This window comes from Myxine glutinosa, chromosome 6 (genome assembly GCF_964187855.1).
Source record: "Myxine glutinosa chromosome 6, kmMyxGlut1.1, whole genome shotgun sequence".
Taxonomy (NCBI): domain Eukaryota; kingdom Metazoa; phylum Chordata; class Myxini; order Myxiniformes; family Myxinidae; genus Myxine; species Myxine glutinosa.
Window position 1 is genome coordinate 54920062 of NC_136266.1, and position 19561 is coordinate 54939622.

General features: G+C 43.9%; 1 protein-coding gene across 1 annotated transcript in view; it reads left to right on the plus strand.

Moving 5' to 3' along the window:
- The window catches only part of LOC137429374 (rho guanine nucleotide exchange factor 28), a 252669-nt gene that overhangs the window by 76507 nt on the left and 156601 nt on the right, over positions 1-19561 (plus strand). Inside the window, exon 10 of the mRNA XM_078779849.1 lies at positions 15719-15809. Within this exon, the coding sequence (XP_078635975.1) occupies positions 15719-15809 (91 nt within the window). The remainder of the gene's footprint in view (positions 1-15718; positions 15810-19561) is intronic.

Genomic DNA, 19561 nt, shown 5'->3' on the forward strand with positions numbered 1-19561 from the left:
TTTTTTTGTATACTGAATCGAGGCTCGTGAAAGAGCTAACATTTATTTCACAAACAAATCAACCAGACAAACAAAATATACAAAAGAGGGAGCGGAAGCCAAGATGGGGAGAGAAGGGGAAGCACACAACCACAACATTTGAGAGCAGGGAGAAGTGTGGGAGGGAGAGGGCTTGGGGGCAGGAGGCGTGGGAAGGGGAGGGGGGGGGGGGGAGAGGTATAAAACACATGGGGACCGAAATGGGGACACATGGGGACACATGGGGTTATCCATCAATGTGTGTGCTGTCCCTTGGATCGGCATTAAACTGGCGTCCTGTCTGCCAGCATTCGTTGGTGGACGTTGAAGTTCCCATGGTGTCCTTCGCGAAGAGTAGGCGAGCTATCGCCGGCACCATGAACAAATTCCAAATTCCAAATTCCAAATTCCTGCCCTAACCAGCAGAGGCCATTGCATCAGCAGCACAGCCACATCCTCAGCCAATGATGCTACCTTGCAGCCTTGTGCTGCATACAGACAAAGAAGACTGACACCCTTCCCAAATTCCAAATTTCTGGCCTGTCTACCAACACTGGGAAGGCAAAGGCAAATCACTGTATTTCTTTGCCCAGGAAGCTGATTCGGCGCTCTCTGACTCCCTGGAAAGGATGTTGGTTTCATCAATCCATAAAAGGAGCCGTGTCTCTCTGTCTGTCTGTCTGTCTGTTTGTCGTGTTATAACTTGAGAACGGATGGACGGATTTCAAGAAATCCAACTACGGTGGATTCGGGTAACTCCCGGGAGTGTTTGTGATCCAATTTTTTTTTTCTTAATGGGTACATGGACACGCGTATCAAAACTGCAAATGCCAACACGTGACGTGGTTATCCCTGCAGGACCTCCAAGGAATCCTTCCCCCCCCCCCCCCCCCCCACAGATTAGCCACCGCAGCAAAGATTGGTATTTCCATCAGTGAAGCGACGGGTCTTGTATTCTAGACTAGATTATAAAAGGAGCCATGTCTGTGTGTCGTGTTATAACTTGAGAACGGATTAACGGATTTTGATAAATCAAACTACGGTGGATTGAGCAATCTCCTGGGAAGGTTTGTGATGCAAAAAAAACCTCTTTCTTTTTTTTATGGGTACACTGGTACATGTGGCGAAACTGCAAATGCTAAATTGCGATTCTGGATCTCCCTGCAGGGAGGGCAGGATCTGCCAGGAATTCTTTTTTAATCACAGTTATGCCAAGGAAATGGAAAGCCCCGTTTATTTTAACATTTCCCAAAGGCAGAGACGAGGGGACCTCATAGTTTGTTTTCTGCCATGGCCCGTGCCTTATGTGTATCCGAGACAGTTTGATCACAAAAAGAGAGGGGAGGGGGAGGGTGAGAAATTATTTTTCTTTTGATCTTCCTCTTCGTGTGTTGTTGTATATTATTTACAATTCTGCATCTAAAAATGATGTGATTAATATCCTACTACCAATCTCCTCACTCCCTGAATGTATCGCTAGGCCGATATCATACGCCGCCTAATTTTATTTTCCCCATTAAAAAAAACCTGTTTTTTTCCAATTACGCAAAGATCAGTATTCCCATCAGCGAAGCGACGGGTTTTATACTATAAATGCTTAATACACCCCTGATGCATATTTATTCCCATAATAATGCATTTTTGTATCGGAGTTCAACCATGCAGTAATTGCTCTCTTTCATCATGAACTCAATCACTGGTTGTTGTTTCACCTTGGACTTTGTTGTTGTCATGCATGGAAATGCCTCCTTCCATTTCCAGCAAAATCTCCTTCCAATGTAACATTTGCCTTGTTGTCCCTTAATATAGAGGTACTGTATGTGGATGATAATATCCATAACCTCTTTAATAACTTTAACGGCACTCAGTAGAGAGCATACCTCCGCTAGGCTGAACAGTTTACGTTTTGTATCCCACTGATAGGCCAGATCTGGAGTCGGACCTGAACCAAAATCTAATCGGCTTGTTCTCGTCACCTAACCAAGTTGTCCACCTAGTTTTGTAATAACCCATTCACAACTTTTTGTTTTTTTTACAGTACAGGGTATACCGTTTTTGGCCCTATCACGCAATGGTGAAGAATCAATTATCATATCCGAATTTGGATCTTCACCAAAATCGAATCAATTCGTCCTTGTCACACACCCAACCTGTCCACCAGGTTTCATCGGAATCCGTCCACAACCTTTTGATATAACTTGCTCACAGACAAACAGATAGACAGACAGACAGGAATGAAAACATAACCTCCTTCCACCTTTGCTGGCAGAGGTAATACTCTTACTATAATTCACCAAATGTCCGTCCGTCCGTCTGTCTGTCTGTCTGTCTGTCTGTCCATCTGTCTGGCCGTCCATCCGTTCCCAGGTACCGCAAAAACGGCTGAACCGATCGCAACGATATTTTGGGTGGGTAATCCTGGGACCCCCTGGAGTAAAATAGGCTATTAGTCCTTGAGCCAGACCAAAAGTAATGCTCCGGCGGGGGGAGTAATTCTCATTATGATTTTCCATTAGACCAATGTCTCAAGTGTCAGAAAAGGTGTGATGGACATCTGAGAACGGTAGCTTAGTGCCCGGATGGACGCCATCTTTGAAACCACCCAGCTCGAAAATGCCCATTTGGTGGGGTACATTGTTGCACGTGTATCTGGACTTCTATACTAGCTATCGATGTGCGGTTGACGACTAAATATACGTCCGATGTGTACCGTCTAAATAAAAAATAATATGAAGCATTTTGTTTTAGATTAATTATTATAAAAATCAATTATCGAAAAAAAATCATATATTTTTCAATATTTTATTATTAGACTTGTACTTTTTTTAGTGAAACAACACTGGTATGATTTTCCAAATTATGCATTGTGCTACACCGTTTATCTGTCTATAAAAATAACTCAAAAACTAAAACATATCATCCACCACGAGTTTACAACAAATAAATGTAAAGAGGCATAAAATGACTTAGGAATAAAAATATAAAAATAAAATCTATTCTGACGATAACGCAAGTTAGGAATGTCGTACGGAGAGGATTTTAACACCATACGATATCTAATAAGCAGGCGGAAATTGTTACATAGGAAATCTGCACTTTGGTGGCCATCTTGGATTTCAAAATGGCCGCCAATTATATTAATTATTCATTACTAGAGTTTGGAAAGACGTATGGAGCTGATTTTAACACCATACGATGTATATTCCTAATAAGCAAGCGGAAGTATCATTGAACATGTCATGTTTTAGTCAAATAACACCGGTATGATCTTCCAAATTATATATTTTGCTAAACCGTTTATCTGTCTATAAAGATTTTCAGGCAATTTGGCCTGCATTATAATAGAGAACAACATATGCTATACAATATACAGTGCACACAAAGTTAATCATCAGAGTCGCCATCAGAGTCATTGGAATCCTGAGCCACGATAGCATCATCCTGCACCATGTTGGAGCATCCCTGCAGCTTACACACAACAGTGCACTTCAACCCATTCAGTATGCAGGAGCAATCTGACGGTCGACACGTCCTTCTGCATGTGCATGAGATGAGATTCAAGACGACATCTGGAGCTGGTAGACCCGCCATCCATCGGATTGTGAGCGAACCGCCATCATCGAGTTCCCAACCATGTCCTGCTGATGGTGTTGGGACGTCTGGTAGGTTTTCAAGGCTGCGTCGCCAGATAGCCGCCTGATAGTTGGCCCTAAGCGTATGCTGCATCAAGGAGTCTTCACAAGGCGGCAATTGTCCAGATTCGATCTGGCCCTTCTTTGCACAGAACATGTGATAACGGAGCGAATTAACACCGACGATCTTCGTGTTCTTGGCGTACAGCTGACACGTGAAGGCCTGAATGCTATTGAAGACGTCTGTTGGTACATTCCACGAAGATCCCAGATCTGTGAATGCTTGAAGATACAGCTCATTCGCTTGCACAAGCTTCAAAGCCTTTATCTTTCCTTGGCTAGCCAGAGCACTCACAGTGTCACACCCGCTCCATGCATGAAGCCCTGGCAATGCACTGCAAACTCCAGACCCCAATACCGCAGCCAACTTTCCAACGTCGATCATTCTGACTCGAACCTTTGTTCCTCGTCTGATGAAGAGCTGACTATCGATGGTTCTGCTGAGATGAAGACTGATGATCAGAACGTCGGTGTCATCTGCCACTAAGATGATCGTCTTGTAGTGGGTAGCGGCGTGCTTTGCGTGGAGAAACATACGCGTGTCTGCTTCCTCGTGGCTACATTCGAGTGCTTGCACCAACTTCCACCTATCGCGGGTCAGTACCAGACATTTTTCACCACAGGTGACATACAGTGTTCTGTTGCCTAGCTTTTCGCGATTTGTTTCATGTTTCCACGACTCCGCCAGAAACACAACCAGTTTCTCCTTTGTCTGGCTGCAAGCAAGGAGACGCCGCCAGTTCATGATTTTGTGTGCGGGTCTGATCTCGCTGAAACTGATGCCTTCATTTGAACCGCGGTTCACACGCTCAGCTGCTTTGATGGATTCTTCTGTGTATGTGTCAAAGACAACATCGATGCGCTCACTGCCTTGACCAGCGTGAAGCGCTGCAGCAAGGATGCGGTCAGATAGTTCTTCGAACGTGTCGTTCTCGCCATGCATCTTTTGTATGAGCCATCGCATCAATTATTGTTGCACTTCGCTTGTCAACGTTCTCGGCTGGTTCCACAAGACCTTCCATGTGTTTCGCAAGTGCAGCTTTGTTCGTTTTTTTCATTGACCCATCAACGTTTGCCAAAGACCATGGTAACGGCCCTAGTGGGTGACAAAGGACAAGTTGCATGTCGAGGTTCCTTGTCTTGGCGATGAGTATCATGGTGGCAAACAGTTGTCTGTCAGCTCTCAGGACGATCTCCTTGTTTGTGCCCTTCACAACTTTCTGCTTGATCTTACCAAAGGTCTTCAAGTTTAGCTTGTTCAATGTGTCATGAAAGCCTGTTCCCTCTTCAAGACGTTTCTGGAAGCTTTGATATGCCGCTTCCCCCTTTTGCAGGGTGTTGAGTAGGTCATTAGAAACGTCCTCCCTCGCAGCCGCTCCGGTAGATATACTGAGAAGACATGACGGATCATCGGCGAATGGATTGGTCCAGTCATTTTCCAGTAGATCACAGATAGCTGTGACGCCAGACTCATCACGTTTGATGCGAGAAGTAGACAAGTCAGGGTGCTTGGCGTGAGATGTGTCGCTGCCATTCACAAGGATAGTTTCTCGTAGTTGCCTCAGTGCAGTAGCCCGATTTTCTGCAGTTAGATAGTATCGTGACACAGCCCCTTGTCGAAGACTAAAACCTCGTGTTCCTCCAGCTGTTTGCGTATCTTTGTTTACTGTTTCTTCTGTTGTCTGATCAACAGCGATTCTGGCAAATGGATTCCCTGGTCTAAGCTGTACAGAGAAGTAGCCTTGATTGAAATGCCTGTACAACTCGGGGCATGTTTCGTGGAGTTGCGTCATCTGTGCATAGTACACTGGTAGATATCTAGCATAGTTCACCTTGTTCATTGCGAAACACCAAGGGATCACTCTTCTGACACAAGCCAAGTGAAGCATCCAGTCGCCTTCTCTATCCGCACGAATCAACCCCAGCAGGGTCTCTACCATATCAATATACATCATCCAGAAGCGAGCCAGGTCTCCATGTTTGGTTCGCAGAAAATGTAGGTATTTCGCGAACATGTCAAAGCTCTGTACACATGAATCATCATCGAGAGCAGCAGCGAGAGTCTCGTGGCAAACATCCTCCTTGATGCTGCGAATTTTGAGGTCAGTGCTTCGAATCTGGGGTTCCTTGTCAGGATGATTGCTTTCTATCCACACCTGGAAGCCCTTCCAAATGATGCGCATTAGTGCCTCGTACATCAACTTGTGGAGTCGCACAGCACGGTTGTATTGCTTGCCTTCCAGAACCCTGTTGATGGAACCTTCAGCGATTACTCCTGACTCAACAGCTACATCCCGAAGGCCTGCATCTCCAAACATTTTCCCAATGCTCGACATGAAGTTACAGATGGTATGGAAGTTCCCCATCATGAGCACGATTCTTCCATATCGATCGACATCTTTCCATGCTATTTCGGTCGCCTTAGCAAATAGTGCCTGGTCTAGCACCACCGGTATACGCTCAAGCTGAAGTGATGACATGATGTTCAGAGCTTCTCTGAGGATTTCTTGCACTGTTGCCATATCTGTGGCAGGCGCGTTTATAGTCAGCAGGTAGCCAACTACATCTTCCGTCACCTGAACACGATCTCTAGTCATGATGTTGAAACCAGTCCACGAACTGATTGTCTGGTCGCATGGTTCCAGCATGCGAGTCATAATCCATACGTGATTTCGGCGCTGCGCAAGGGATGTTGCGCCTGCAAGAGTGTCAGAAAGATCTGCAGGCTTGATTGCAGGTGGGCCCTCTCGTTTCCCACCGCTGTATATTGGAACTAAATCGCTGGATGACAGGATAGATCGCTTCTTATCTGCTTTGGATACTGCCGATGGAGGTTGGGGCGGCAAACACGACTGCGACTTCGGTTGGACGATGATACCGTTGACGCGATGCGATGTTACGCCACCACTCAGCGATTCCTCTAGCCTGTCGATGTTATCGAATGCTAATACAGTCGGGACCGAAGGGTGCACATGTGACGGAAGTGGTACTGTATCTTTCTCCACACTTGCTAATTTGTCTATGCATAGCGCTGTCTCGATTTCTTCGAGAACTGTGTACGAACATCCGTGCCCGAGTCGATTCAATATTCTGATGACCTCTGTATTACCGGTGAGCGTTTTCATGACCCACGGAAGTAGGACATGCTTCGATGTTCTGATGGTACCCCGGTGTACAGCATTGATGATATCTTGAGCCATCGACCATACCAGTGTGTCGGCACGCGCAGAGCTACCCCCACTCCCGCAAATCAAAGTATGCAGAAATACACGAAGAGAATCTGGTATCTTCACGTAATCTGAAGTGAGTTCTGCTGGCTGAGGCGGCCAACGTTCATTGTAATGAGCATCTTTGATCTGGTGTCGCAGTGAAGTAGCTGCACGCACAATGTTACTTTCACCGTCTGTTCGTTCAAATGCTTTCACTTCTGCTTTCAGGTTTACGCACTCTGCAGCAATCTCTCGCTTTGTCAGATTATCGGGCATCAAGCATACACGGTGTTTCACATTGAAGAAGATGAGCGATTCTCCAAACTCTCTTTGTAATGTGCGCTGCAGATTCTTCTTGATGGAGTCACGAACATCAACTGAAAATGTATCTGAAGACAGGATATCTGTTGCAACATCAACTATTGGAACAATCCTCGGGTTCAAGAACAAGTCAGTGCGAATGAAATTGAATATACATCGTATCATTTCTTTTTTCTCGATATTATCTTCAATGTCAGTTTCTACTTGAGGTTTTTGGGGCCGTGTGTAGTTTCTATAGCAGGAGAAGTGGTAGTGAGCCTCAGCTGCAACCATATCTCATGTAGTCAATGCCAAAACTCTCTCATCATTGCGAGCTGTCGCAGCATCTCTTATTGTCTTATCTGCTCGAAGTTCAACAGCCAAGACAACTGTTTCACGGGTACGACTGCCTTTTATGAATTTTGAAGCACGCTGGCAAAAAATGCATTTATCATCGTAGACCGTTGAAGTTGATCCTGTCTCTTCCCGTGATGATCGCCGTCGCACCGCATCGCCAGTATCAACTGAAGAACTTCTAGCTGCATTGGTCAAAGTAGCTAGGTGGTTTTTGTGAGTGAAGTCTGATCTACAAGCCCTATGGTATAATATTGGAATATTAGGAAGTTCAACTGCGCCTTCTTGGACTAGCTTTAGAATTGGATAAAAGTTTCTAACTGCGGCTGCGTCACACAATGTCTTCCAAGAACTGTTGCCCGCTGCCTTGCTTAGTTCAGAGAGTGGCGACTTCTTGCTGCACAGGATGCACGTTCCGGACTCAGGTTCAATCTTCGCCCGTTTCGCCTCGACACCGGCCATCTCAGCTGAAAGAACAAAAAGACTGACGTTAGATTACTCCGATATCCGAAAAGCTCGCCAGCTTACATAGACATACTCATCCAAGTCAGTGAACATGTTAGATGGCGCCACAATACAACTCTATAATAGAGTTGTATGTGGCGCCATCTAACATGTTCACTTTTAGTTCTTAAGCCACCCACCCCCCCCCCCCCCCCTCAGAAATTAATCAGGTCACCGCAACAAATCTCAGACTGAGATATAGAATATAGAATATAGATATAGAATAGACTGACGTCACTTTCGGCACTGGGTTCTGTGGGTTGATTATCGGCGGGAAATTCCAACTGACATAGTTTCGGTTTGTGGAAAGTGCATGCCTTTTCATATATTTTTTGTGTACACTCGTGGTGGATGATATGTTTTAGTTTTTGAGTTATTTTTATAGACAGATAAACGGTGTAGCACAATGCATAATTTGGAAAATCATACCAGTGTTGTTTCACTAAAAAAAGTACAAGTCTAATAATAAAATATTGAAAAATATATGATTTTTTTTCGATAATTGATTTTTATAATAATTAATCTAAAACAAAATGCTTCATATTATTTTTTATTTAGACGGTACACATCGGACGTATATTTAGTCGTCAACCGCACATCGATAGCTAGTATAGAAGTCCAGATACACGTGCAACAATGTACCCCACCAAATGGGCATTTTCGAGCTGGGTGGTTTCAAAGATGGCGTCCATCCGGGCACTAAGCTACCGTTCTCAGATGTCCATCACACCTTTTCTGACACTTGAGACATTGGTCTAATGGAAAATCATAATGAGAATTACTCCCCCCCCCCCCCCCCCCCCCCGGAGCATTCACTTCAAAAAATGGCCGGTTGGCTCAAGGACTATATATTGTTTTTCCAATTTCAGCTTTGGTCTCCGGCATTTTCAGGTTTGGACTCCCACCTAACGTTATTGTCCTGGGTACCGCAAAAACGGCTGCACCGATCGCAACGATACACCTCCATGCCCGTGGGATTCCCACAGGTGACCCTACTTGTAATAATAATAACAATAATAATGAGCCTTACCAGGAGCATCAATGAGGGTGAGGCCATTAGGCTCATCAAGCCTGCACAATGGTTGCCAACCTATGATTGTTTGTGCTGTATCATTATATAAAGTGATGAGCATCAAGCAAGGAAGCAGCAGGTACCCTAGTTCTGGTATGACTCGGCCAGGATTTCCAACCACTGGCCTCCCAGACTCCGAGCAGACGTTCTAACCATAATGTCACGGAGTCTTGTTAAATTGTTACTGTTGTACTATTGGATCCGTAATATTTATTGTGTACAGCGCACTGACATGGAGACCTTCAGAGGAAAACCAGCAGTGCCTGTGTCCTCATGGAATACCAGCCTGTTTGGTCTCCCTCCAAGTCCATTCTTCACAGAGAAGATCGTCGTCGTTATTTACCGATGCTAGGATGGATATGGGAACCCACATGTCCTTTGCAGTTTAACTGGAAAACTGGAGCAGCGAAAGTAGCATTTTATTCGTCTGATCGTGTTGTCAGGGGAGAGAGAGGGAATAGGCCATGTGTCGTAGTGCTGTATTCAAAAAGGTCATGTGCTCCATGAGCAGGGAATTAACAAGAGCTCGAATCGTCAATTTGACATCAAAAGCTCATCTACTTTGCTTCCAAAGCTTGATTTCTATAAAATCAGAAAATAAATATGGAAGATGATCAAGTGTATAATTGGTATATTTACCTGGATACAGCTTCATTCTTATTGTATGCTATGACATGTGAGCACAGATTCAATTACCTGCTCTGTTGATATGATATGTTCAAATTGCCACTTTGAATTGAAAATCAATCTTTCGTCCTCCTAAACACAACAAAGCAATTTGATCATGACACCGGTGTGCTTGTTCAATGTTAACCAAACAACCCATTCTTTGTTAAATGGTATTCAGTAGATAATGTTATTATGAGACCAAGGCATCACTGTTTGTACTCGAATAAGTCAACACAGCTTAGGGAACGGTTCGATTGAAGCATGGATGCGCCATTTGTAATGATGTGCGCAAAGTTACGTTACACCTACATCCTGGCCTTTCACAATCAGTTGCCGGGATTTCTCAGGCACGGTGCTGGGCACTAGAAGGAAGGCTTTTGAAAGAGAGGACAAAGGAAACTAGAAAGGCGTCTCCCTAGTAACAATCCCACACCCCATCACCAAAGCCACACGACATTCCCTGTGACTGTAAGCAACCACAAGATGTTTCTTGAGGTCCTCTTCAAACATCCCCATTTGGTCCAAGAGGGGGATGTACATTAAAAAAATGCATTTCCTAGACACGAAGATGCTGCCTATCTCTGTGGGAACCCCATCGTGAGAAAGAGTGTTGACACCCTGTCGCTCTTCATTCTTCAAAGGGCGGCCGCCAAGATGAGAGAGAACAATGGGCCTCTGCTGGCAATGGCTGAAGCTGGTCAACTGAGGGGCGCTCATGTTTCAGCTGCACCAAATCTTGTCTTGCTGTCACACATCCATCAAAGGCATGCTCTTCGATACTCTTCTGACTGGCAATCACGATGGAGTAACGGAGAATGGAGGGCACTCTGAAAAATACGAATTCCTCTCGCTAATGTTGTTGCATGACACCTGAGAATTCCACGTTTTATCTTCCTCAACATCTGGTTTATTTCTGTTTGGGTGACTGGAGCTTATGGAGATGATTGGTTAGGGTAGGGTTGTTAGTTGTTAGGGTTGGGGTTGTTAGGGTTAGGGTTAGGTTAGGTTAGGTTAGGGTTAGGGTTAGAAAATTAGGTTAGGGTTAGGGTTAGGTTAGGGTTAGGTTAGGGTTAGAAACAGATGCTTCAAAATGGAGAAGATTGTCATGGGGCCCGAAAGGCTAGCCCCCCCCCTCCCCCCGTTCTAGTAGGGAAAATGGTCTTAAAATGCCTGTTGTTGTTGTTGTTTTGACGGGAGCTTATGTTAGTTGCTGCAACAAGGAATTTGACCCGGTAAACAACATACACCATCACATACCATTTAACCAGTAAGATATCCTTTTCACCGGTGATGCAACAATCGTGGTGTATACACTTTAGCGGACAAGGCCGAAGTCCCAAACCTGAACATTCATGAAGGTCATCTCCAGACTGACCCTGATAACTCAAAAACAGAGCACTTTCTAATGAGCCAGTCGCTTTTGTTTGCGGATGTCTGGAGAGAGCTGTTTGGCCTTTCTCCGCAGCGGCGTCTCCCCACGCCTTTGACAGGCCCAGCAGCGTTGTAGGCCCGAGGCATCTGAGTGGTGTGGAAAAGCTTTTGAAAAAACTCTTGACCCTGAAAAGCTGGGACTTTAAGACGGTCTGCCTCTTTCGCTCTGGTCGATTGTTGTGAGGGATGAAAAATACAAGGAAAAAAAATGGCTACACTTTTCTTTTCTTTCTTCGTGTGAAGCTGACAAAATGCTCCATTAATGTGGTCTTTGTAAACACTTGCAAAGATGAGTGAGGAATTTGATTGGAGGATGGGGGATTGGCGAGAGGATAAATAAAATTTGGGGGGTAGTGTGTGGTAGTGCTGAAAAATGTACCAAAGACCTGCAAAATGTAGTTTTGGGTTAGTTTTTCGGCTTTGAAACCAGTTCCCTCATTATATTACACGTTACCAAATTCTTAATCCTCATTTCATCATCCCCTTCCAGGTCCAACTAAGGTGACACGAGACCGCTGCAGACCCGAAGACAATTGGCTGTAGTAGGCGTCATGTTTGGTTCGCACAATAAATTACAACATGAAAGAGGAAACAAACCAAACAGGCCCTGAACAGAAAAAGGATCTCAAGACGTTCTCCCTCGCGGCTCTCCAACAACACCACTCGATAGCCGGTGTAAAAGACCGGCGATGTGAGCCGGTCTTGGCTTTTAGACCATTTGACATTCCAAAAGTGATTCCACAAATGGCTTGATCCACACCGCACTGTTTATTTGGGATGCGGCCCTCTTTCATCATGGTTGCGTCATGTTGTATGGAAGCTTTGGAGTCTGTCTGACTCGTTTGAAATCGGCGTCTTCCTGGATTTATTTTTCTCTCGTCGTCTTAGCGTTTCGCCGTGCATTGGCCACCAGAGAGGATGCCGCCCTTTTGACAACGTGCCATCTTGCATGTGTGGCAGGCATGAGAATATTGGGATTATGCTAACAAATGTGCGTTGCTGTTAAAAGTCGTGTGCCTCTTTTGGGTTCATAATGCTATTGGGGTGAAGGGGCCAGTCCTGTTTGTGAAGCTACAATTACCCGATCCTTTTCAAACAGATGCCTCCAGTTGGCAAATAAGTCTTCGCGCTGCATTATTTTTCTTCCAAAGCCATTCTCGCAACCGCGGGACCGCCCAGCCGGGGTCAAAGGTCATGGCAATTCACACGATGTGTGGTCAACTGTCCAGCTTGGTTCCACATCGCAGTCTCGTCATCACAGGACTCAAATCTCAAACTTAACGTTTGGCTTTTTCATAACAATGGGATGGGAAGTAAAATTGGGAATTGTGGTCGTTTTTGTTGGAATTGGCCTAGCTTGCATTATTCTTTCGGAGAAATAATTTGAGGGAATGAAATGATACTGGATAATGCGGGAATCCTTTTTCAAGTGTGTTATCGCTGTGCGTTTGGCTTCCTCTGTTTGCCTACGTGGTGTGGGAGGAAGGGGAGAGGAATGCTTCTGTATCCATGCTACCAGGTCAGCTAATATTTGGGAATAAACAATCCCAAATCGTTTACAAAAGTATTTAGGGGATCTGATAGAGATGTTTAAGATAATGGAGGGAATCGACAAAATAAATGCAGAAGAGTTTTTCATCAGAATAGATGATAGGACCAGAGGCTACAGCCTTAAAGAAGAGAGTGAGGACGGTAGTAAGTCTATCACTCACAGTAGTCAATGCATGGAATGGTTTACCTGAAAAGGTAGTAGCAGAAGCAATGTATAGCTTTAAATTTGAGTGAGATAGGTACCAGTAAGCATAAGGGATAAATGAGTACATGGATATTGGCAGGAATGGTAGGTATTTGAGATATGGATTGGTTAGTGTACAATGTACATATGTCATGATTGTGATGTCTGTGAGAAGGTCTCGTCAAAAGGTGAATGTGCTGTCTGTGTTTGTTCATTCCTCACCTTATAACCGTGTTCTCACCCCCTCTCCCTCCTCCATTTTAAAAACAGCAACAAAGAAAATAACAATTAAATAATAAAATCCAAAATTATTATTTTATTTTTAATACCACAGTATATTTATTGCCACATTATATATGTGTATAAAACAACCTGGTGGTGCCTGTGCTTGCCTCAGTGTTCTCATCCCAGCTCTTCCATCCCTCACACCACCGCCCTCCCCGATCGAAAGTCGACAAACTATTAGATTGATATGGTGTAGATATGTTGTAGATATGTTGTAGATATGGTGTAGATATTGTGTAGATATGGTGTAGATATGGTGTAGATATGGTGTAGATATGGTGTAGATATGGTGTAGAAATGGTGTAGATATGGTGTAGATACGGTGTAGATACGGTGTAGATATGGTGTAGATATGGTGTAGATATGGTGTAGATATGGTGTAGATATGGTGTAGATACGGTGTAGATACGGTGTAGATACGGTGTAGATATGGTGTAGATATGGTGTAGATATGGTGTAGATATGTTGTAGATACGGTGTAGATACGGTGTAGATATGGTGTAGATATGGTGTAGATATGGTGTAGATGCGGTGTAGATGCGGTGTAGATGCGGTGTAGGTGTGGATGCGGTGTGGATGCGGTGTGGATGCGGTGTGGATGCGGTGTGGAAGCGGTGTGGATATGGTGTAGATATGCAGCGCAGGCTTGATGGGCCAAATGGCCTCCTCCTGCGGCCAAGTTCCTTGTGTATCCTTGTGCCTCTTTGAGGATAAACAATTTTGTCATTTTTTGTTACCGACGCATTACTTTTGCCTGTCGTGAAGGTTGATTCGAAAAAGTTTGGGATATTCAAACTTCCAGCAACAGTTTGGGTCTTCAACAGGAGCAACGCAGGCCTTTGTTGCTAAGGTTATAAATACTCTCCCAAAGGGACAGTTAGAATACAAGACTGCACTCGTCCAAGAGTCTGTGGTATCCTCTCCAATCAAATAATTCATACTTCTGCAAGTGAATGCTTCTGAGAAAGCCAGCTTAATGCTTCCTTCAAAAGAACACAATGTCCACATGGTTTGATCAAATCCACAACTATCCACCTTGGGGTGGGGGACGTGATCCCCATGAGTGATCTTGTTGCCTCCTGGTTTTACCATTCGATGCATATTTTTCGAAAAGTTTTAATTCGAAAAATGGTTTTACCATTTAAAAAATTTCTTTTTTGGGGGTTTCTGGTATAACAATCTTTGCCCTGGTAAACACAGTCGGTGAACGGTTGGAGATTGCAGTGTGTCCTGTCTCATGGATCATGGGGTGCAGGATGCTGTAACAAGGCCAAACTGGCAGCGTGTTTGCCTAACCCTGGAACCCCCCAGCCTGATGCTGTGAGCTCGACCGTCAGCATCACTCGGTTGTAAATCTTGCTCGTTGGGGAACACAAACGAGAAGTTGTGGCTTTTCCGGGCATTTTACGGGACAGCTGCTGAATGAGCCTGATGAGCGATTGCGCGACGATTGCTTTGTTCAGATAATTCGTTTACATTGCTGGACCATCAGGAAACGAGCGAAGCAATGTAGTTTTGATTTTACAAGCACCACGTGGTGCGGAATGAAGCAAGATGGATCTTTATAGGGATTAATAAGGAAAGCCTTTTGTGAATAGAGAATATGGAGACCTTTTCGAAAATGTAACCCGTTTGGCGTTAATTCGGCGTAAAACGAAGATTTTTTTTTTTAGAATTGAGTAAATGGGAGACCATTTTGGGTAGAGAAAGTGGGAAATGCATTTGGCAACGAGGTAATTATGGACATTTTTTCAGGAATGCACAGGAGGAGGCTCCTTTTTATAATCATATAGGACCAAAACTTGTGGCAGAACAAGATAACAGAGGATGGAGGGTAATGTATTGAGAGTGGGGAAATTGGGAACAGGTATACGTACATGATGTGACCAACAAAAGGACGATCAAGATGGCTGCTGCAAATGAATGAATGAATGAATGATCGTTTTAAGGCCATTTTCCCCGCTAGAGCGGGGGTTAGCCTTGCGGGCCCCATGACAATCGTGGTTCCCTGTTTGAGGCAATGTTTTTATGGCCGGATGCCCTTCCTGACGCCAACCCTTGGTCGCCTCTTACGATGCGCAGGGATACGGTGTACCTATTCTAAACCGGGGTACACACCGGGATCATTCATCCCAGCAAGCTGGTACTCAATTTGCCGACCTCGGAAGGATGACAGGCTGAGTCAACCCCCCTGGTGTTAATTCAGCGATCGATCGGGATTCGAACCCGATACGGTGTAGATGGGAGACTGCAGGTGGGAGAAAAAAGGATCTCAGGACTGGTTGTGAAACACTGGAGTTTAGCGGCTGGCCTGTCTCGGACACCTTACATTCCAACTATTTCCTTCCCTTTGAAAAGTCAGACTGAGGGCAATATAACCCTTATTTTTGCATATTTTATTTTTGCATGCATCATGCATGTTCTTACGTCATGTTCTTTTTCCTCACAGCAGACCTGCTTTCCATTCAACGAGGAGCTAAATTCCTCACGTCCCAAACTTCTCGACCAACCCGCACCAAGCTTGGATACTTTGGACACAGGTAGGATCAATGAGTTCGACATGTATTAAAACCCGCTTTGTCGCCATGCTTCTTGACCGAAGGTATTTGCACATGACAGGTGGTTATTCAAAGCAATGTCTGGTGTATGTTGTGAGGAAATGTGAATGCAGGAATAAGCCACCATGAGACATCCGTTTAACATCCATCTGAAGGACGACACACGTATTGATTAATCTCCCTGCTTGGGAAACACCAGGATAGCAGGTTATAGCTGGGTCGGGATTCGAACCCAGGCTAGACAGCCTAGAGGCGAGGGTGCGTACCTCGAGGCCATCCTGTCAGTCCTGGGATGGGTATTAATCGGCTGCCTTTAAAATACACTCACAGCTATCCCAAATCTCCCCCACTGTTTGCTTAAAAAAATCCATAATATGCGCCGCTCCGCCTGTTATGAAGTGACCAAAAATTCTGTGGTCCTCCACATTGTGGAGACATCTCAACGTCATGGATTGCTAAACTCCTTTACATGTTCTCACTTCATCACTTCACCTGGTTTTACTCTTTACAAGCATTAATGGCATTTCAGAATGGTCTGAAACTATTTTCAGTAGTCTGAGTGCAGTGGTGTTCGAGTGGTAAGGGCACGGGACTGGAATTCGAAAACACACACACACACACACACACACGCACACACCCTTACACACCCTTACACTTTTTTAGAGGTATTAAATCACAAGAATTTCACATATGACTTGCACATTCTCTCCCTAGTTTGATATGCTCATATGCGAACATATGTTACTCCTGTGCATGGATGAAAATATCCACACCTACCTTATTAAACCAGTTTTTACTGTACCCCATCGATGTACAAGTATTAGTGTGGTGTCACTCTCCAAGAAGAAAATTATCAATGCAACTGAAATGATAAAGTGATAATATTCAACAATGTCCACAACCTTCCGATGCTATTATAATTTGATGTTAAAACATTAAAATCACCAGGAAACCTGATAAATTCTTCCTTTAGAATGTAGGAAAACCATTTAGCACGGAGATTCGAAAAATGTGTTCTGGAGGAGCAATGCTGTGGGACTTTCCCAAGAAGTTTGCTGCCCACTCGTAAATCTTGGCAATTGTCAACTTTTGACAGCGATGCTTCTTGGAGTATATTTTGTCAACACTCGATATCCGTCATAGGATGTACTGGCTGCTGATAATTAAAGTCTCTAGGACTCCATCTTATCTTGGTTGTCTCTCTGAACGGTCTAGCGGAACGTTGTGAAACATTATCGTGTTTCAAAGCTTTCTTGAATGGACACGTATATGGATGGATGCTCTGAGAATGCATCTGAAGGTATCAAAATTTTCAACGAAGGGTGCCCTGATCCTCCGTTTGCACTTTGCAGAGATGTTAGCGCATTGCATTCAGGGAGTAAGGAAAGCTGTGCTCTCCCCCAATTCCATTTACCAAAATCTCCATATCTACTCGTGGCACAAGTTCACACTCTTAATGTCGTCAGAGCAACTTGGAATGGGCAGTAATATGTTGCCTTCCAAAGAAACTCAATGCGAGCCCCAAATTTCATAAAGATCATGCACATTGGAAGTTGATGCAGATTATCATTACCTAGCTACCTGTAATCATCATGATCAAACACTGACCTCTTGGAAGTCTTTGTATCATTTCTAAAATATAATATAAAATTGAGAATTTTCTTTTGTCGTTTTCACAAGGGTTTTTTACATTGAAAAAATATATATATTGACTTATCCACAGCATCGCCAAACCTTCCACAGTTTATTTTCTGCATTGTTTGACTAAAACAATCACTTCCATGTCGCTTGAAGGAAAAGTCAAAGTTGTTGTTGTGGAGATGGTAGGTAAGCCTGTGGCTGATGGGAGGCCAGAGGAATCGGAAACAGCTTGGATGTCACAGTCGCATCACAAAATTCAAGTCATGTGTGTCTTTTGACAATAATATTCTTCACCAAGTCTTCTATTACATTCACACAGCTATTCCTCAAGTTAGATTTTCAGTTTTTACATGCAACTTCTGGCTTAGTTTCAAAGAAGGCTCTCCTGATCCTTCCATGCACTGCTAACCACATTGTCAGTTTGCCTGAAGGCTTTAAAAGCCTTTGTGATAATACCAGCCCACCTTCTTCTTGAGAATGGAATCAATCCACGGACACGTTTCTGTCTTGCTGGCCATCAACAGCGTGCAGTGGATTCCCTCCAACATATGAAAACCAGATGAAAGCATGGCAGGAACCCCCTGTCGATCAATACTCTTTACAGCAAGTGCTGGCTGGATTCATGGCTAAAAAAAAAAAATATATATATATATATATATATATATATATATATATATATAGATATATATATATATATATATATATATATATATATACACACACACATATAAATATATATATAAAGTCACATGAAAAAGTAAGTACACCCCATGTAAAGTTTTGACTTTTTCATCATATTTCAACATACAGCTATTTGATCTTCATTTCAACAATATTGATAGATAAAGGTGATATAATATAACAAATATCATGAAACATTTACATTTTGTAGTCCATTGTATAATTTAAATAAACATAAATGCAAATTTCGCATGTGGAAAAAGTAAGTACACCCCGACATTTATCACTACTTCAAATACCTAAAATTAGAATCAGGTGCACCAGCTCAGGTGCAAATGATTAGAACATCGTTAGAGAGGATCTTGGAGGAACCTGTCTTATTTAAACCTCAGACATTTAGTTTGGTTTGCTCTTTGTTATTGAAGTGTGTGGCGTCACCATGCCGAGATCAAAAGAGTCTCTGAGGCCTTCAGAAAGAAGGTTATAGAGGCCTATGAGTCTGGGAAGGGATTTAAAAAGATCTCCAAACAATTTGAAATCAATCATTCGACTGTCCAGAAGATCATCTACAAGTGGAGAAGATTCCAAACAACTGTCACTTGTTCAGGCCAGGCCGCCCCAACAAGTTCAGCCCGAGAGCAGACCGCAAGATGCTGAAAGAAGTCTCTAAGAACCCCAGAATGTCATCACGGGACCTACAAGTAGCTCTTGCCACTGTTGATGTCAAAGTGCACGAGTCTACCATAAGAGAGAGGCTGCACAAATTTGATCTACATTGGAGGTGTGCCAGGAGAAAACCTTTGCTGTCCAGAAAGAACATCGGGGCAAGACTAAAGTTTGCCAATGAACACCAAGGCAAAGACCAGCATTTCTGGAGCAATGTGCTCTGGACAGATGAGTCAAAGGTAGAGCTATTTGGCCACAGCACCAGAAGACATGTTTTGTGAAAACCAAAGACCGCATTTGACCACAAGAACCTGATACCAACTGTAAAGCATGGTGGTGGAAATATTATGGTTTGGGGCAGCTTTGCTGCATCAGGGCTATTTGATCACACCCATCATAGAAGCAAAGCTTTGGGGCAGCAAAGCCCAGGGGCCGCTCACCATCATAGAATCCACCATGAATGCTTCATTGAACCAGAGGGTGCCTGAGGATAATGTGAGGCCATCTGTCAGAGAGTTGAAGCTCAACTGAAGGTGGACCTTGCAACATGACAATGACTCTAAACATACCAGTAAATCCAACAAGGAATGGCTGAAAAGAAACAAATGGAGGGTTCTGGAATGGCCAAGTCAAAGCCCGGATCAAATCCCATCGAGATGTTGTGGGGGGATTTGAAACGACCTGTGCATGCAAGAAACCCCTCAAACCCCTCACAGTTGAAAGAATTCTGCATGGAGGAGTGGGCA